This window comes from Vanellus vanellus, assembly GCF_965231255.1.
Source record: "Vanellus vanellus genome assembly, chromosome: 14".
Taxonomy (NCBI): Eukaryota; Metazoa; Chordata; class Aves; order Charadriiformes; family Charadriidae; genus Vanellus; species Vanellus vanellus.
Window position 1 is genome coordinate 12,507,969 of NC_138919.1, and position 19,406 is coordinate 12,527,374.

Below are 19,406 nucleotides of genomic sequence, written 5' to 3' on the forward strand. Positions count from 1 at the left end.
GGGGAAGGGCCTCCTCCCCGGAGCCGCTGGGCCCGGCCCGGCCCGGGAGGGTGCCGGACACCGGCTGGAGAGGCGCCATCCTTAGAAACGGACCTTCTGAACGGACCTGGGGCAGAGCGAGTCAGCCCGCTGCTCCCCCGGTCTCCGGCAGCGGCCGCCGGGCGAGAGACGCCCCCGCTTCCGGCTGCCACAGGCCCTTCCGCCGCCGCAGATCGCCGAGCGGCGGGGGGGTTCGGCGGTCGATTAGCCGGCCTGCGGGCAGGGGCGGCGGTGAGCCGGTGAGGGCAGCCTTGTCCCCGCTGCTGTCCCCCGGGGCTAGCGCCCTCCCGCCCGGTGTTCCTCGGGGCTGGGAACCGGCGCCCTCGCCGCCCCTGCAGGCCCCGGCTGTGTCCCCAGGGCACCCGGGGGCTCGGAGGCCGCAGGCCCGGCGTCGTCCCGGGCCTCCGCCGGTGCCCGGGGTGGGGCAGGCCGCGGGCGGCGCGGGGCCCCGAGGCCTGGCAGGCACGCAGGTTTTACGTCCCCGGTCGCTAAGCTGCCCTGTCGCCGGGTCCTGGCCTGTACAGAAATACAGAAAACATTGAAATACATGCTCTGTTGCCGTGGAGGGGATCGCGGGTGCCGGCTGGACTGAGCCTGCAGGCTGAGGGGAGACCTTACAGCTCCTCCAACTACCTGGAAGGAGGTTGTAGCGAGGTGGGGGTCAGTCTCTTCTCCCAAGTAACAGGCGATAGGATGAGAGGAAACGGCCTCAAGTTGTGCCAGGGGAGGTTTAGGATGGGTATTTGGAAAAATGTCTTCACTGGAAGGGTTATCAAACATGGGAACAGGCTGCCCAGGGAAGCGGTTGAGTCACCATCCTGGGGGGGGGGGGTGTTTTAAAGATGGGTAGACTGTGCTTAGGGACATGGTTTAGTGTTGGTTTTGCCAGTGTTAGGTTAATGGTCGGACTCGATGATCTTAAAGGTCCTTTCCAACCTAGACAATTCTATGATTCCTATGTTTTAGTGGTGCACTAAGTGGCGTGAAGCATGGCTAGGCCCAGGCACTGCTGCAGAGAGCTGGCACCGAGGGGCACTAATAAGCTGCTTCTGTTGCATTGCAGGGCTCAGGATGGACTTTCTGACACTCTTCTTGATTTATTTGTGTTTTGTTGTCACTACTATTGCTCTACTCTGCATCTGCTCGGGAAGGAAGGAGAGTTTCCTCACAAGAAGTGTGAACGGTGCAAGCCAGGTAAAGAGTTGAGCATTTAGAGCGATGATCAGCCCCTGTTCTGGTGATCTGCCCTAGTTCATTGTGCTAAAATTAGTGCAACTGCTGATTTTCTCCTCCATAAAAAACGCTAGTATACATGGTTAGAGTCATTATATGGTATATTTCATCCTATTTTGACAATTGCTCTTGAGTAAGTGCTAATTGGGATTGAAAATTGAAATATGCTTCATTTCAGCTGATGAAATCCTGCCCAAGCAGGTAATAAAAAAACATTTGCATCTTACAGGTTCTGTTCCTGCACATGCCAGTCTGGCCAGCTGCAGTCACCACAGGGTAGTAGTAAGGATGGAGCTTCTCGCAATGCTAAAAGTACATAGATCAGTGGCACTGCAACATGTCAGCTTTGAGAAATTAAATAATAATGAGGCCCCAAGTATTTGCTATTTTATGGTATTTGCTGCTGTCATTAAGAGGAAAAAGATGGGGGGAGGTTTGAGGATTAAAATAGGGGGAGAATTGTAACTGGTAGCAAATATTTTAGGGGAAGGTCTTTAATGTGAGTCTGTAATAATGGTGCAGGCTGTTGCTTCCTAAGAAAGAGTGAGGAATGAAGAGCTTTAAAAGAGGATTAAGAATTGGTATTTTATTGTAAAAACAGAGAATGAATTGGAAAGGCGCTAGCTTATTTTTCTGTCTATTTGGCTGTGTCTGAATGAAGAAAAAGGTGAAAGGGAAAGGATAAGAGAATTATTTAAATTGTAAATAATATTTAATGCTGTTTACACAAGTCTAAACAGACTGATTTTTATTACTGGTATTATACTTCCTTTTTATTTTGCTTTATAGACACATAAATCACTGTGCAGAGAAATTTAGTATTTTCCCACATTCCTGAACAGCTGCTTCTATGAAACATGTGTAACAATCAGCAATTAAAATACGTCTGTGATGTAAAGTCACTGTCTGGAGAAATGTAATCGATACTTGTATGCATGAAATAAATATAGGTAATACTAAATAGTTTCTCTAGACACTGTATTTTAAATTCATTTCTGACTGTAATTAATGAAGCATATAAGCCTGAAGGTTTGAAATTGTTTGACTGCAGTCCTGTAAGATCTTTTAAAGTATTCGTTGTGAGCAGCATGAGATAATTAACTTGCACAGGGCACAGCTGTTTCTAGCTGTGTGGCAAGTCAGCTTCCACCCCCAGTCTGTTTTCCTTGCTGCCAACGGTTCAGTTGTGTGAGATGGTTGTATTCATTGTACAGGTCTTCTCATTCTCTCCTACTTTCGTCATCAGTTCAAGCACAAATTGTATTTGTAAGAGCTTTTTGCTTTGGTGTAAGGAATGGCTGAAGTACAGGGGATTGCTGTAGTGTATGTAGGGGAATAAAGGATGTTGAATGTAATGTTAGACTGTACTAACACACAGGTGATTTAAATTTGAATTTTGCAGTTGCATGCAGGTTGCTTTTCTGTCTAGTTGTCTAATGTGTTTCCTATTGCAGTACACAGTCTATCTTAAAAAAGACTTGTCACTTGAACTGCTGATATGAGGCATACCAGTTAAAAGAAAAATATTTAACATCTTCTCAACTCTACATATGCTTTTTGCCTTCTGGTCTTTCACATCTGAGACAAGAAGCTCTCGCTGCATATTTTCTTTCCATGTCAGCTAGAAATAGGCTCAGCTGCTCTAATTCCTCCACCGCTGATGGAGCAGCGTGTTGCTATAGAGATCTGTCATCTTCTGAACAGCAGAGTCAAACAATTCTGCAGTCACAGACTATTGCTGAGGACTTATCTGAATGAAGACAGGCGGTTTTCTTCTTCATTGTATCTAGCTGCTTTTGAAATGGCAATTAGATAGACATGGAGTTACCAGACTGGATCATAGCTGTAGTTGAAGAAACTGGGGGGGGGGGGGGGTGTTGGTTTGTTTTTTGGTTGGTTTGTTGTTTTTTTTTTTCTTTTTGTGAAGGATAGCAGGCTTTATCCCTTTGCTTATCTTTGCTTGCATCTGTCAGATGTCCTGATGAAGCATATTGTAGTTCGGAAATTGCTCAGTTCTATCCCCTGCTTAACCAGTTACCCAGTCTATAACCCGATATAAGCTTCTTATAACTTTCACACATTAACCCAGATACATTTGTTTGTGCCTATTGGGATCCCAAGAATATGGAACCTCAGTCCCATTTTGAAAACCCCAGCAACATGCCTGCCTATATTCTTAGGAGCTCAAATGCCCCTGAAAATGAGCTTCCTCCCCAGTGATATAGCTACAATGATATATAACTGAGGGATTAGGCGACTTATGGTTTTGTTTGAACATTCCACAAGGCAGAAGCGATGTGCAATTCAGATAACACAATGTTTTCATTTGCTTCAGGTATTGTCATTTGTAATCCCCACACAGCTCCAGAGAGTGACACAGAGGGCACTTCACAGGCTCTTCCACACAAGGTATTGCACTTTTGGTTTAGCTTTTGAGATTATTTTTTACTAGTATTTATGGCCACTATTGGTGACTTCCTGCCACAATCAGACCTTTCAGTATTATCCTAGATACCCTCTCTTCGTTAGGGGTGCTTGTCGAGGATTATGCATTCCCATTAAGGTTTGCCACACTGCTGTCTTTCTGTTCCTTGCTTATTGTTGAGAGGATGGTACCCTGAAATATTTGAACATATTGACAAATAAAGATAATATGGCTCAGTAGTTTCCAGTGTAACAGATGTTGGTCACAATGGTGGAGGCTGCATCCACAAGAGAATTACAGCAGACTCTCTGGCAGCTGCCGAATGAGTTTAGGCAGAGCTAGCGATGCCCGTCCTCTCCCTCAAATCCCATTAGTCTTAGTCCAGCAGCTTGGATGTCCAGGTGGCTCAAGGGGAAGCTGCACAGCTGCCAATGTGCAGCCTGCTGTATTAAGGTGAATTTTGTAGTTTCCTGTAAACTTTGGTGCTTTAGGATCTGCTTCAAGAATGATTTAAATACCTTTCCTCTGGGGGAAGCAACTCCAATATGACAGACACATCAGGGGCGTAACATCTACAGCTGTTGAATGTGTGCTGCAGTTGTTTTGTTGCCTGCTGTGCAGATTCTCTCCTGTTAAGTTAACACATCCCAAGAGAGAGTGGTTACACTGTCAATTATGCAGTCAGCAACAGAGCAATTATCTGATGAGCTGGGGTAGCTGTCATTGCTAGGTTATGCTGTGCGCTGGAGGCACTTTGATCCTCCACGCACACCATTTGACTGCGTCACCTCATTCAAGCAAGAGATTTTTCAGTTCATGCAAAAGTCCAGCGAGGCACAGCACTGGAGGGTATCTTCCTGCAGCTGAGAGGAGACTCTGCAGGATCCTGCTGGATTGCACACGGAAATGGTGTAGGAGACAGCAGTAGAGGAGAACTTGTCTGCAAAGGACTTCCCGCTATAGTAAAATAAACATTAGTTACTTAAAACTCATAATAAAAGTTAAGCAAACTGATGCCTAATGCAGAGAACTGTAATACGTGAACATTGCTCTCCTAATGCATGGCTTTTCTGAGCATCTGTTTGCCAGGCTGCTGAAAGTTGTTGCTCACTATGATGCATCCCAAAAAAAACCTGCATACCAAACATTTTTGCAGCTTGCTTCAAAGAAGCTGTAGGTCTGCTGACAGGTTGGAACTAGTGTTCGCCATCGCTAACTTCCTGCCACACTTATTTTGTAACAGCTGCTTCTATTATTACAGTCTTTTTAAGATTACCTTTTATAGGTGTTTTCTTTGCTTTCAGAGCAGCACACAGCAAATGTCTTCTGGCAGAATGTTTTGTGGCCTATTGCTGTGGCATATTTTGTCAGCACCAAGGGTGCTGTTGGAAAAAAAATCCCAAGGACATGACAATAACGGAAGTGAATTTAGCTGGCATATTTAAAGGATTGTATGTGAGAAGAAGAGAAGGAGAAGCCACTGGATGGAGAAAACGCTATTAATATGCCATCCATGCTGGCCTGAAAACCTAAAAGAGGTGTCTTCTTGCATTTGGAAAGTCTTTGCTGATCACCTCTGAGTGTACTTGACCTGTTAATCGGGATGCTGAGTATTAAATAGACTGTCCCCTTTCTGTTACAGAAGCTGTTTGTTTGTTGTCCTGCACATAGCCTTGCAGGCTGCAGTGTATGGGGAATACACATGGGAAGTGTTTGTTTACTGCTGGGAGCTGCAGTTCCACCTCCTCCTCCTGCTGCTGCCTTACCTGCTGCTGGCTGGGAACATGGGCTGCTTCATTCTCTGCTCCCGGGCCAATCCTGGTAAGCTCGTGCTGATTGTGAGCTGTAGCTGTTTGAAAACGGAACCTAAAAAATGTTAAAAACACCATTACTTTTAAAATTTTTCTTGTTTCTTTCACAGGTATAATAACAAAATCAAATCATGCATCATTGGTTAAGATTTATGCATACGATGGTGTATTATTTCAGAAAGGCATCGTCTGTCCTACGTGCAACAAGGAGAAGCCAGCCAGATCAAAACATTGCAGTAAGAATCTTAACTTCCTTGATAAGAGAAATGGTAATACTTTCCCAAATTAATTCTCCATCAAAAACTGCCGTTCACACTACCTCTGTTCTGTTATCTGGCTCGATGCACACAGGATTGTGTTTGTCTTACTGGGGTCCCAGATCACAGCTGCTCTTTGCCCATCCATAAAACTGTTTTGCTGCTATTTCTTCTCACAGAAATTACCAGTTCCAAGAGTGTCATTTTGGGTCAGGAACAGGCAAGCTTTTAAGCATCTAGAAGTTAAATGAAAAATTATCACCTTTCGAGACCTGAGTTCAGGATTTTGTGTTTCTCTTGCAGAATTTGCTGTTATCATCTAATATAAAGCAGGAATCTACAATCTCTACCTTTCATATGCTTTGCTAGGCAGTATTGTCAGAGAAACAAAAGTCTTTGAGCTGCAGTCTTGGTGAAAGAGAAAGGAAATGAGATACAAGTCTTTGTTTTTAGTATTTTTTTTTATGATATGCAATTGAAATTAATGTATTTGCTTAAAAAGCTGTCAGCTAAATCATGACCATAATTCTCAGATTTTTTTTTCTGATTAAAATCTATCCTAAACTGTGTAGAAATCAAACTGATTACTTAAAAAACAAATAACTGTCTTGTCACTTGCTTCTCATCAGGTTTCTGCAATATGTGTGTACATCGTTTTGATCACCACTGTGTGTGGGTCAACAACTGCATCGGTGCCTTCAATGCAAAGCATTTCTTCCTTTACCTTTTCACACTGACTGCCATGGCTGCAACCATTGCAATCATCACAGCAGCATTTCTCATCCAAGTGGTGCTGCTGTCAAATATGATGCATGGCAGTTACATTGATGACCAAGGACAAGAACGTGCTGTTGAGATTCTCTTCCTCATTCAGGTAAGTTTATGCTGTCTGGGTTAATAGCCTATAAAAAGCTTTATCTTGGTTTTTGCTTTCAGGAATCTTTTAAGTCCACCTGTTCTCACAGGCAGAATGTGGACAGACTGCAGTTTTTTACCAGCTTACAGGCCTAATTAAGTTTAGAAAACTGCCATTGCAGAATACTTTTAAAATACGGGATTTTTCTCATAGCACTTCATTCACCTCTCCCATTCTTCGTATTTCTGTCTCCAGAGTGCTTTCATTCAGATCTAATTCATAAAGAATGACTTTATGTTCCAATGACCATCTAGCAGTAATGTTTAGGAAACAGTTAACAATCCTTGAGATACTTTCATGGAGATGTTAAAGCAGGACCCTACTACCCTAGAATTTAGATACTTCAATATTTTTTCTCACATACAAGCAAAGGGTGACTTTGAGTCTCTCCAGCACTTGAGTCATTTGCGTTTCAATCCCCTCAACCCTTTCTGTAGTATGGCAGTGAGGTGATGATAATTAGCAAATGCTTTATCTTTTCCTCATCCTAGACAACACGTGTTTCGGCCTTGGACCCTTAGAAAGGGATCTTGTTCAGGGAACATTTGCTCGTGTTTGAGCGGTACCATTACCGCTCCCCAGTATTGGAATTTAACTCAGAAAAATGCTGCTTAAACTGTATCGTGTCAGCAAAACCTGATGTTGGACCAGGTTGTAGCCTCTTCATTTGGCAGTTTGTTTTCAGGTGATCTGCATTAATGATTTTTTTAGTTAAAAAAAACAACAAAAAACAAACAAGCAGAACTCCAATATGATATACAAACATTCAGAGATAGATGGGTGTAGAAAATACACGTGCATATCAGCAAGGCTTGTGAGGAAATACATTTCTGGAAATCTCTATGCTGTACTCAGAGATTCACTCAGGAATGGCCGTCACAGAGCCAGATAGGCGATAGGGCTGTGACGTTATCTCTGGGGCTGCACGGTTGCGTGTGCGTATGGATGTGCATTTCAGCTGGTGTGCTGCAGTGGTCACACGCTTCCACGTGATTTAATGCTCCAACTTTTCAACTCAGTTATTATTTTCTTTCTTTGCAGCACCTTTTCTTGACTTTTCCTAGGATTGTCTTCATGCTTGGTTTTGTTATTCTTCTCACACTCGTACTGGGCGCATACTGCTGCTTCAATCTATACTTGGCCTCAACCAACCAAACTTCTAATGAATGGTATAAATCCAGAAGATACGGATGTTCCCACCATCTAACATCGCAGCCTCATGACAGACGAGTTGTCTACAAAAACATTTATTCTAAAGGAGTCTGGATGAATTTAAAGGAAATCTTTAAGCCTCCTACAGTGTTGGAAAGAAAGAAGAAAACATGAAGATACTGCTTTCTATATGTGCTTTTTTAACTTTTTGTAAGACTTTATTTCGGCACTGTGCTTTGATGCCCCAAACAACTTTTGTAAAAAGATTAGTTATTTCAATTAAATAATTGGAAACTGTGTTTTCATAAAGCCAACAAGTCTTCAAAAAACTAAAGTTCTTCCAAGTTTATTTGTAACACTACTCATACCAGTTGTGACAGTTGCCTGTTAGTCTTTTCAGACACAACCGCAGTATTGAAGCAAGCTGTACTAGAGATGGGTTCAGCTAAGGAACACATACACAAGGAACTCTTTTTTGGATCATTACTGTTTGTGTGCTGCATTATAGCACTGTAAAATAGGTAAACTGAATTCCATTGGTACATCTTAAGTAGGTCTTCCTGCAGGAGACTTTACAAAAGTAGAGCAATGTCACACATGTGGAAGCGGTAAACATCTGAATACACATATTTGTCAACTATTCAATTTTTTTTTTCCTCTGCAGGAAAATAGTAACTTCCAGCTGGCTGTATTCAGTGGTGAGTTACTATTTGCAGCAGTATCCTGATTAACAATGTCTCGGTAGAGCACTACTGAAGATACTTCACTGGGTGAGAGCTCTGAGGTTAAGCTTAGTCCTCTTCTTTCCTTGATAGAGGGACCAGTAGTGAATTTGCTGGTATGGAGACACAAGTTTGGTCCATCTTACTGAAGTGAATTTTGTCTTTGTGTATGCACTTGCAAGGGAAAAGCTAACGAAGAGCTGCTGTGAACTTTGAGGAAGCTTCCATCTTTCTGTGAGTACCTTTGTTTCACAAATGATTAACCTGTTACTGTTAAAAGGATGTAGAATAGGTTGAATGTAATTAGGTGAAAAAAAAAAAACATGATTACTGGCAGAATCTCAGCCTGCAGAAACCATGTTCTGCTGCAAATTTGTACTAGTATGGAGCACTTTAATTTAAGGAAGGAAACTACAAGTGCTACTCCTTCTTACCTGATAAGTTTTTTTTTTGCTACCTAGTTTCAGCTCTTTCAAAATAAGATGCCATTTCAGCCTTAGAGTCATGAAAATGGTGAACTTTGGGACAAAATTTCAGCATCCTGAAACAGATATCAGAAATTTGATATTGAGCTCTGGCCACTCAGGTCCTAGCAGATTACATACTTAATCCTCTGGCATTTCTCATCTTTATTCCATTGTTTGATATATCTGTTCACAGCGAGAGGCTCAACCGTGTCTTAGGCATTTCTTTGTATTTTGGGCATTTTGCAGCAGGGGAAGTTAGAGTTACTGGGGCTGTTTCTAGGGCTGCTCATCTGCAATCACTGAACAAGCCAATTCAAAAGCTCGGCCATGACATGGTCTCCTACTTCTGTACAGGGATTCTATAGGTGAACACTGAAAGGCACTTCATCAGTGTCCCTCAAGAAAACCCTCTACCTTAATGGTGGAAGACAAAAGTAAACTTACAGCTATGTGAGCAACCTGAAATCCCTCTAACTAGGGATCACTTGAAAGTTTCCAAAGCATAGAGGTACTGACTGCTTTTAGAGGCTTCTACTTGTTTCGGGAAAAAGAGTGTGTTTGTGCTTAAGAAACCCTCATTGCTGGGTGAGTCAGTGTTAAGTGGCCCTGTTCTCTTTCCAGAAATTCTTCTGTTTTAGTGATAACAGAGCAGAAATTAGAAAAATATATAAGAACTTTAAATAATTTTATTTTTAAAAATGTATTTATTTACATGCCAAATCTGTACAATATACAATTAAAAATACATATGTGGTTTAAAAAAAAATCATATACAATATGGCTTTACACACCAACAGACTAGCTCTCAGAGTAGCCTGTCTGGCATTGCAAGGGTACAATGATGCATTCTTTCATAAACCAGTACATAAGGCTACTTGTCCAGGATATAAAATAAAGAAAAATACTGCAGTACCATGCCTTAGGAGGACTAAAGTAGTGAGGTTAAAGGCATGAAAGTTTTTGAGTGGTGGTGAATGCACACCAGAACTCCTTAGGTTTGGTTTTCTTGATTGGTTTTAAATGCATATGATTAAGTAGTCTCTTATGAGACCCTACATATTTGCTTCACTTTCTGAATCTTTTTAAACACCAGAACACTACTGTCCTGTGGTCAGAGGTAAATGCTTTGCAAGGGATCGTCCTTTATTTGAGGCATCTGTATAAAATACTGAGACTGTCAAATACGGCACGTCTGTCACTTCCACAGTATAACCATGCAGAGGTTTTTAACTACTGTTATTTCCATTTTAAATAGAAAACATCTCGGGGTAGTACCATCCTGTTAAACCACTTACCTATAGAAGCATTCTCTCCCTTGCTCTCTGAACAATTATAATGGCAAAATTAGGACTGATCAAATTCCCCAAACTGGAGAAAAATAGTGAGCTTTACATTGACATCTGTCACTAGCTGCATGCTATTCATTATACAATCACAGTCTGGACTTCCACCTCCCCCTCCTGGGAGGCAATCACAAACTCTCCTGCATGTTCCATTATTTCAATGTCCTCAGATGCCACCATCGTCACCGTTGCTTCTTCAGTCTCGATGCTACCCTCCGTAGTCAGCACTGCTCCTTCTCCAATTGCGGAAGCCAGCGTCATAGCGACCTGCTCCGTGAGGCTTTCAGGGGTTGCGATGGTGATCGTGTCCGCAGCATCTGTGGTTACTTCAGAGTTTTCTGCCACGGTGACGTTCTGTACAATGATCTGGTGACCAGAGTTTGCTTGATTTACTATTTGTTGCACAACCTTCATAATGTGGCTGTCAACCTACATGAAGAGAAATGAGGCCATGTTATTTCTCAGTGTATTGTATGCTGTTAGAAGTACAGTTAAGTATCATCACCATAAACAGTGCCTGATGACCAGCAGGACAATACAACAAGCAGCATTTAATTCCAATTTTCTCCAGCTTTTCCCTGAAGTTCTCATCACCCCAAGAGCAGACTCCTAGAACATGTCACACTTCTTGTCACTGAAGATGTTTCACTAGCAGAGTACTTCATACAGAAAGTCAAACTACTGTGTATAGAAAAAATCTTAACAATAAATGCCCAGACGTTTAAACTGAGTGAATGCAATTCAAGAGCCTAGCCAGCCTCTGACTTTGCAGCAACCGTTATTTCGAGCATTCAGGAATGCCTCAAGAGGATCATTTCCCCACGGCTGAAGTGTTGTACAATTCTCCACAGCCAGCAGCTATGCTCTCGTGTACAAAGCCATGCAAGTCTCTCGCCGCCATCACTGAGATGATCTGGGGTTAACAGAGCTCGGCCAAACCCAGTATTATGTTTTTATACAGAAAGGTCTGCAAAACTACAGAGGTAGGTAAATTAATTATTTGGAGTTGGGCTTATTTAGCATGACTTTCAGACACTAAAAGTGATTCATTTCATCTACAGCAAGTCCCCAAAGTAACAGTTTATGCGGCTGCTTTACCTCATGTCTTGTTCCCTCTATTATTTCAGTAGCTTCGCTGGTCTCCATGTCTTCAGTAGCAGTCTTGAAAGACAAAATATGATTCCCTTTTTAGATTATTACAAAAAAAATCTTTTATTACCAAGATATAAGACACTAAGATCTTGTACAAAAGTCTTTCTGTTCCCTCCACGATGCAGTAGCTACTCTAAAAACAACAACTCCTTGAAATTCCCTCCAAATCCCATTATCGAGAGCTACTTAAAAGTAATGCAACGTGCTCACAAATAACTGAAAGAGAACATCCTCTCTCAGCAGGACTCGGCCAACTGGCAAATTTTTCTCCTATTGGAGAAGAACTATGGCAGCACTAAAGGGACTCAATAAATGAACTTTGTTATTCTGCACAGATGAGTACTGGCTCTTTGTCACGAAGCGGGAGAAAGCAAAATGCATAATTCATTGCTTTTGGCAGCCACAGCCAGTTAAATACAACAGAGATTATTTCGGACAAAATAAGCTCAATAGAAATAGGAGAAAAGAGTAGGTAAAAGCTGAGGGAAAGCTGAAGCAAGTTTGCGAGGACATAAAATCTGGTATGGTCAGAAGTTCTCAGTCTCAGCTTTCTGATGAACTACTGTCAGTCTTCCATGCATTCTCATTTTCCTGCCTATGTTACATGCAGGACTTCAGAAGGGTAGTGAAGTAGGCTCCCGGTGCTTTCCTTATGAACATGATTCATCCTGCTTATTCCTAGAGTCATGCAGGCAGGGGTAGCACTGGCTAGAACCTGTTTTAACTTCTCCCAAGAGCCTAGATGAGGAACATGCACAACTGCAGTTTTTACTGACAAAATATCATGCTAAGTTCAGAATGAGAGGGCTTTTACCCCAGTTCATACCTCAATGATGTATTCCTGAGTGTCCGCCACCACTGAAGAAAACTCTACCAAAACAGTGTGAGGATCTTCAGAAATGACTGTTGCAGCTAAGTTGTCAGCTGACTGACTTTCCTCAGACACCATCACTTCTTCCACCTCTTTCAAAGCAAGGAGGCAGCCACCTGAATGGTATTCCAAAAATGCCAGGAAAACATTTTTCTTATATAACCATCTCAAATACAGGTACCTGAAATACTATGCAGCACATACGAGACCCCTTTAAAAGGATGCCACTGACAAGCGACCAGCAGTCAGACAACAGGCTCTCATCCCACCAAGACCTGCGTGCCACCAGGCGACAGAACTGAGCCCCACACAGAGCAACCGTCCATTATAGTTTCAAAAAAAAATGTCAATGTAATTTCAAAAAATACACAACTAAATTCATATGCGTAGAACCGTACAGGATTTCAAAAGCTGTATGCGAACAACATACAGTAAGACTTTTGGTATATTTAAGTCGTATATCTTTTCTGCTTATGCATTACACTTCGGTATCTACCTAGAAAACTTTTTTCTCCTCCAGTAAACTTGTATTGTCCTTTATAATCTCAGTATGTTACCATCACTACCTGAAGAAGTCGGAAAATCCATGCTTAGGAGCTAAAGAGCAGCATGTTCCGTGCAACTAATCTGATCAAACAAGACCAGCTGTGAGAACTTACTCCACTTAAGACATTTTCCTCACAGAATATCCACACTTCGGGTTTTTACAGGATTTCCTAAACCCCCAAAATTAGTACAAAGTTAATGCCAGAAAAAAACAACTGGTAAGTTAACCATAACAACGTAAGTTTTACAGTCTTCTCACCTCTTCCCCAACACAGAAATCAAGCTCTCTCTGGCATTACTTTGCAAAAATGTTAATTTTCTCCCTCTTTGTGAATAGCCTTGGAACAGAACCACTTCACAGTTTGGGGTAGACTCTTGTACAGTATAGGGTCTGTCTTCCCCACTTAGTGCAGTGGCGACGTTGCAGAGACCACTTAAGCCAGTGTTTTGAGCAGAGTCAACAGCACTCCTGCAGTTAGATTCTTAATGCAAATTATATTTTGGTTCTCTTGGTCTTTATTTAGAAGATCTAGATTTTATGTTAGAATTGGTTTATGGCTGTTTGTTCAGCATCATTTTTGGTCAGAAAGAGCACAATAGAAATACTTGTTAAAGTAGATTAAAAAAAAAAACGTAATTGTCTCAGTTGCATCTGAAGGAGACACAAGACAAACAAATGGCTTTGGACAAAGGTCGTTAGATCCACTCTGAAAAATCATTACCATTCAGCCAAAAATCAGCTTGTCCAAACCAAATCTTAGAACACCACCCCTCAGAATGCAGACAAGCTTTGCCACCTCACCTTTGGTTTTTAAGTGCCTGTTGAGAGTGCCATGCTCTGCAAACCCTCGGCCACATTTGTAACACTTAAAAGGCTTTTCCCCCGTGTGATGGCGGATGTGGCGGACTAGTGAGCCCTTCTCCCGAAAGCCTCGACTGCAGTACTGACAGACGTAAGGCTTATCCTCTAAATGCGTACGGAAATGAACTTGCTGCGCATTCTGTACAAAGAGAGAAGCAAGAGAAGGGCATGACAAAGGGAATGACAAACTCAAGCAAGCAGTAGTTTAGCTTCCAGGGTAAAAGTCAACATCTTTGAGGACGACTTCTCATGTAAGACACAATAAAGACTTGTTTGTATTATTATTGTGTAACTTTTTCCACACACGAAGGAACAGTTTCTTCACAAATGTGAAGGTTTTATTAAGACTGTGCCTCTTTTCCCCACTGAAACAAAAGCTCCTTTTGGAGCTTCTGCTCTTACAAAAGGCAGGCAAACTGGCATTTGCTCTTTTCAGGAGCAAAGCCTCCTAACTTCTCCCAAACTCTGGCTCTGGAAAAGCAAATCTCAAGGCAAGCGTGTTGTGAGGGAGGCACACCTTTGTCTTGTACCGCTTGCCACACTTAGGACAGGAATACGGCCGCTCATCGGAATGCACTCTTCGATGCCCCTTCACATGTGCAATGGTCTTGTAGAGCTTGCCACACTCTCCACAGCGGAAACGCCGTTCATTTACATGCACTTCTTGATGCTTTTTTAGCAGATAGCCCTTTGTGAACTCTTTGCCGCACTCCTCACACTTAAAAGGCTTGTAATCTAGAGAGACAGAGGGGGAACGCACGGTTGATACAGGACAACCAGCAGGAGCAAGTATCTAGTACATGCTGTAACAAAAGTCTTCCAAAAAAATTAACCCAGAGAAGGAGGGAAATTATATATTCAACTGCATGTATGGGCTTTGTCTCATTTCTAAGTTAATTCTGCTCAAATATTGGTGCCTTTCAAGCAGCAGTTCCAGCCTATCAGCCTGTTCTGATCTTGCTAACCTTTTTATTGGCCTTGTCACAAAATTTTAGTTTCAAGGATGTAGTGCAGGCCCTGAAACATGGAATTTATTTTTTTTTTTATTTATTTTACCCTCTGTTCTAGAGCTCAACCAAAATCAACTTTTTCATATTTCTGTGTTAAGCATGAATTTATTTTGTGTAGCTCATGGCCATATAAAGGCAAGGAATCTGAAAGAAAGCAAGCTGTACTATGCTTAAGATCATAGTAAGACACAGTGCATTTCAGACAGCAGCATAAGCAGAACTTTACCTAAATGACCTTTGATGTGCGTTTCAAGAGAAGTAGCTTCACTGAAGGCTTCATTACAGTGAGGGCAAATGTAACTTTTGTACCCATTTGTTCTTTCTGCATCTGTCTATCAGAAAGAAAATGGTAAAACATAAATATTTGTATACTACTGTGTACAATAAGTATTGCTAGCCAAATTCCCAATTAAATGCTCCAGGTTTGACAAGAAAGAGATTTATGCTATTAACAGGAGAGACAGAGCATGCATGCACACTAACACTATACTTAAAAGCATTCGTGAAAAATCTAACTATAAAAATTGGCGCAAAGACCCAGGCACACGGAGAGATGCGCTGAGAATAACGTGCAGGGTGGTGAGGCTAACAGTGCTGTCCACAACCAAGTACAGGCAAGAAAGATTAAAAAAATTAATGTATTTACGAAGTACAAACATACAGACTCCGCTTGTTCTACTTCAACACACTGTTCCCCACACGGCTCCTCTTCCGCTTCCACCACTTCATTTTCTAGTTCTTCTGTAGCAGCTACAGCAGCCTCATCTGGCTTTTGCATTTCCTCCATAGCGACTCTCTCTATCACAATACCCGAATTCCTCATGGCCTGCCTCAGCAGATTCTCACTGTTCACTTCCCCCTCGCACGGCACCTCCTCAGGATGCGACTGCTGAAGAAATAAAAAGTCTGGTAATTGGTACAGCAAATAACACAGCTAGCTCTTTCTTTTACAGCAACGTTGCTATGACAGTCATTCTTTTTTCTAGGGTGTCTAATGCTGCGATACAGGGTTGAAAGAGCAACAAGGGAATTGTCTTGGACTGTGGAGGAAGATGAAGCGAACTCTGTAGTCTGAAAACATAAAGTCCAAGGGATGATGAGCCTTTGCTCCTACCAAAGTCTTGTAGTAGGTAATGGTCAACAAAAACACCCTCTCACCTTCTGTATCACCCAATACCTATGGTGAACCCTACACATCCCCCTGTATGCTATACTCATGCTGCTAAGCTCAGCAGCAGCAGATGGCCAGAAAAGGTCAGAGCAGAGCTTGCATTCTATGTTCTCAAATGACAAAGCAGCTAATTAACCATTTACTTCCACAACAGATTTATTTTCAGCACCTAAGAAAGTTTTGTTTATGAGGTGAAATACTTCAAAATACTTCTTTGCATAAAACACATGAAGAGTATTTAAGAGAAATGACACTCACATCTTGGTCCAAGGATTTCGCATCTACAACAGGAAGTTCCTGCATTTGTACGTGGACTTCATGAAGAACATTGCCTTTTGCATCTGTCACGAGGTGAATGACAGGCGGGTTCTCGATGGATTCACTCGCTATTGATGAAACAGGGTCTGTGTTTGAACTACAGGATCCTTCAAGAAAAGCAGCACAAAGAATCACTTGGTGTACCGCCACCCCTCATCAATTTGCTGTATGTGTATTAGAATACAAGGTACCTTTTAAAGCCATCTTTGTACCAGATTCTCAAACATTCTTCACAGCCAACACCTGGCTACATGCGTTTCAGGTTAATAGTTTAGCTCTATATATTACTTTTTCATGTATAAAATTTATGAACCGAATACCACAGAATTAACTTTTTTCATAACTGAGAAAGAATTTATAGTTCGAGGGCCAGGAGCACGCTCAGTTTTATCAGACACAAAGCAGGTACTGACAGCATCACTGACCTGTTGGTAAATCATCTTTATTGACTACTATTTCTTTGTTCATATTGAAGCGAATTTTTTCGGTGCAAGGTGTCAGAGATTTCAGGTGCCGAGTCAAAGCTCCCGATTCCCGGAAGCTTTTCCCACATTTCTTGCATTTATAAGGTCTTTCATCTGGAAATTACAAGAATCAAAACAATAGTATTAAACTAACCATGGCCAGTATTAGTTCTGTGCAACAGACTGCTAGAAGAATGCTTTCAAGCTGTCTACAGCGAGCAGTCTGTGCTTATCCCAGGACCTTGCATTGCCTCCCAGCACCTCAAACATTGGGGAGCCCCGCAGTCTCAGCAGATGGAGAGCAGCAACAAATTCCACTGGAAGCTACGCTGGATAACCACACACAGTGCGCTCCAGCAACAAGGAAGTCTTATTTTGGAGAGCTGTCTTACCAGTGTGACGTCGATGATGTCGAATCAGAGACCCTTTTGTCCTGAAGGAAGTTCCACAGAGTTTACATTCATAGTCCTTTCTGCTGCTGTGAGTGATCATGTGAGCTTTGAGGATGCTTGCCTACGGGAAGAACTTTACTTTAAAAAATGTTCCAAATGGTTAAGGATTTTACATTTCAACTGTAAAATACCACAATTAGAACTTTCCTTTTGAAAATGCAGCATGCAGCATAGAAGCACATTGTTACCGAGTCTGGAGATATCGTAGTTAAGAGCTAGCCTAAAAAACTCACTAGTCCAAACAGTGCAGAAGTGATACTCACTGTTTTAAATGTCTTCTGGCATAATTCACATACATATCGCCCTTCTTTGTTAACCAGCAGCTTAACCTTTATCAGTTCTGTGGAAATATCCTGGTCCTGATCGTCAGGGTTGCCTTGCTCTCCAGTGACTTCCCCATCAACGTGACCATTTGGGTTTTCAAAAACGTGGTCTCCTGCAACGATGACTTCTTTGATGTGCCCGCTACCTGGGAAAAGGATACAAACATAGTTATGTTCTTTACAGAAGAGAGCTTAACACAACTAGGGCAATTTACTGTTTCGGCATTTAATGCAGCGGGACGGACAAAGAGTTACTTTAAACCTGGAACGTGGGTCTTTGCAAAGTTCTCATTATTGCAGCATAAATATTAAAATGGACATTTCTGGCATAGAGCTTTAAATCTAGTTTGTATTAATGCAGAGAGAATTGCAAAGCTGGCCTAGGGATCTCCCTCTCACACCTTTGGGGTAACGCTCAGTCCCAAGTCCCAGTGCTCAGTAACCCCAAGGTGTCACGTACCTAACTGCAACGCAAATCAAACAGAAGAGGACACAGGACAAGTAAACTATTCCTAACCCAGCAGGGGTATAAAGGCAAGCGTCTCGAAGCTCACCTACTATAGCGGATGCGTTGCTGATTTCCTCTGCTATTGAAGATGCTTCCACAACTATATGAGCAACAGTTATCGACTCCTCGACAGAAGGAACGACCTGCTGTAACAGATAACATTTTAGCAGAAAGGTTTTATTACCTTTAAAAACAGTGTATTCTGTTCTCTCCCCTCCAACCCAACAGACCGTTGCATCCTAATTATTTTGAGCCACAGCTTGAGGAGAAGCCTGCTGTCACCTTTTGTACTTCTTGGTTGAGGAGACCTGCTGATGCAGCAGCAAGAGCTTCTGGAGCTCGCTGGCAGACCTTTTGTAACTTGTGCTGCACAAATTCTTCCAAGGAGGTGAACTCCGACTGGCAGCGGCCACACTTATGCACGTCATCTTCATCTAGGATTTAAAATTCAGCCATGGGTTTAGGAAAACACGGCACTCATTAACGAGCAGCGTTTATACCGAAAACTTTTGTTCTGCTCGTCCCGGTGAACTACGCCAGGAGAGAAGGGACCCGGGGCGGGGGCTGCCGAAGGGTATTTTGGCTCCTGCCATGAGGGGGGTTCAGGGGCGGAGCGGGGCGATCACCCCTGGGCCGGGCCCCGGAGGGGCACGGAGACCCCCGCTGACAGAACCGGCACAGCCAAGCCCCCCCCCACCCCCACCCTGCGCCGAGCACCGCAGCGGCCGGTTACACCGCGCCCCCAGGCCCCGCTTTCCCCTCGGCTCCGGCCGGGGCCCTGTGGCGGCGGCGGCACCGCCCGCCCCGCGCCTGGTACCTTCCTCGCTGAAGGGCGCCGGGAGGCTGAGGAAGGCGGCGGGGCCGGTGGGCGGCGCGGCGGGGCCGGAGCCCGCGGCCGCCACCCCCTCCCGCTCCTCGGCCGCGGCTGCCGTAAGCCCCGCCGGCCCCGCGCTCGTTGCCATCGCGGCCTCCATGTCGCAACGAGCCGCACCACCAAGATGGCGGCTTTACGGCCGTGTCGTCATAACAACGGGCCGCGTGCCGCGGGACCGGGCACTGCAGGGACTCGGCGGGTAACGCGGCGGCCGCGCGGAGGTTCCGGGGCCCAAGCGCGGCCCGGGCGCCGTTAGACAGAGCTGGTGCCCGGTCCCCGCGCCCCCCAGTGACCTCTGACCTCCGTGCCCAGATAGACCGGAGCCTAACGAGTTACCTAAGAAGCCCCCGGGGCAGCTGGATGGCCCAATGGGTCGCGGAGTGCCTGGGGTGATCGCGTCCTTCTGGCCAATAGCAGCGCGCGGGGGGCGGGCGGTGACGCGGGTCACCAATGAGAGCGGAGCGAGCCGGCCGCCGCCGGTGGCGCCGGG

At 43.7% G+C, this 19,406-nt stretch overlaps 2 protein-coding genes across 3 annotated transcripts; one reads left to right on the forward strand and one right to left on the reverse strand.

Annotated features, from left to right (window-relative positions):
- Window positions 1–1,110: 1,110 nt before the first annotated feature.
- Window positions 1,111–8,140, forward strand: ZDHHC4 (zDHHC palmitoyltransferase 4; the record flags this gene model as incomplete). Its single annotated transcript, XM_082490487.1, has 6 exons — window positions 1,111–1,233; window positions 3,608–3,681; window positions 5,340–5,518; window positions 5,619–5,744; window positions 6,395–6,639; window positions 7,723–8,140. The coding sequence occupies 6 exons, from the start codon at window positions 1,111–1,113 to the stop codon at window positions 8,005–8,007; spliced, it is 1,032 nt and encodes a 343-aa protein (XP_082346613.1). The 3' UTR covers window positions 8,008–8,140.
- Window positions 8,141–9,694: 1,554 nt separating this feature from the next.
- E4F1 (E4F transcription factor 1) lies at window positions 9,695–19,025 on the reverse strand (the record flags this gene model as incomplete). 2 transcript variants are annotated; one of them, XM_082490588.1, is made up of 14 exons in its annotated part: window positions 9,695–10,794; window positions 11,464–11,526; window positions 12,344–12,504; window positions 13,737–13,935; window positions 14,314–14,531; window positions 15,033–15,138; window positions 15,468–15,695; window positions 16,236–16,402; window positions 16,721–16,873; window positions 17,152–17,272; window positions 17,475–17,680; window positions 18,089–18,188; window positions 18,325–18,476; window positions 18,860–19,025. In XM_082490588.1, 14 exons carry the CDS (start codon window positions 19,014–19,016, stop codon window positions 10,447–10,449), a joined length of 2,379 nt encoding a protein of 792 aa, XP_082346714.1. In that variant the 3' UTR covers window positions 9,695–10,446. The 2 variants fall into 2 exon arrangements, with proteins under 2 accessions (XP_082346714.1, XP_082346713.1); XM_082490587.1 differs by having other exon boundaries at window positions 15,468–15,692; window positions 18,860–19,016.
- Window positions 19,026–19,406: the final 381 nt, after the last annotated feature.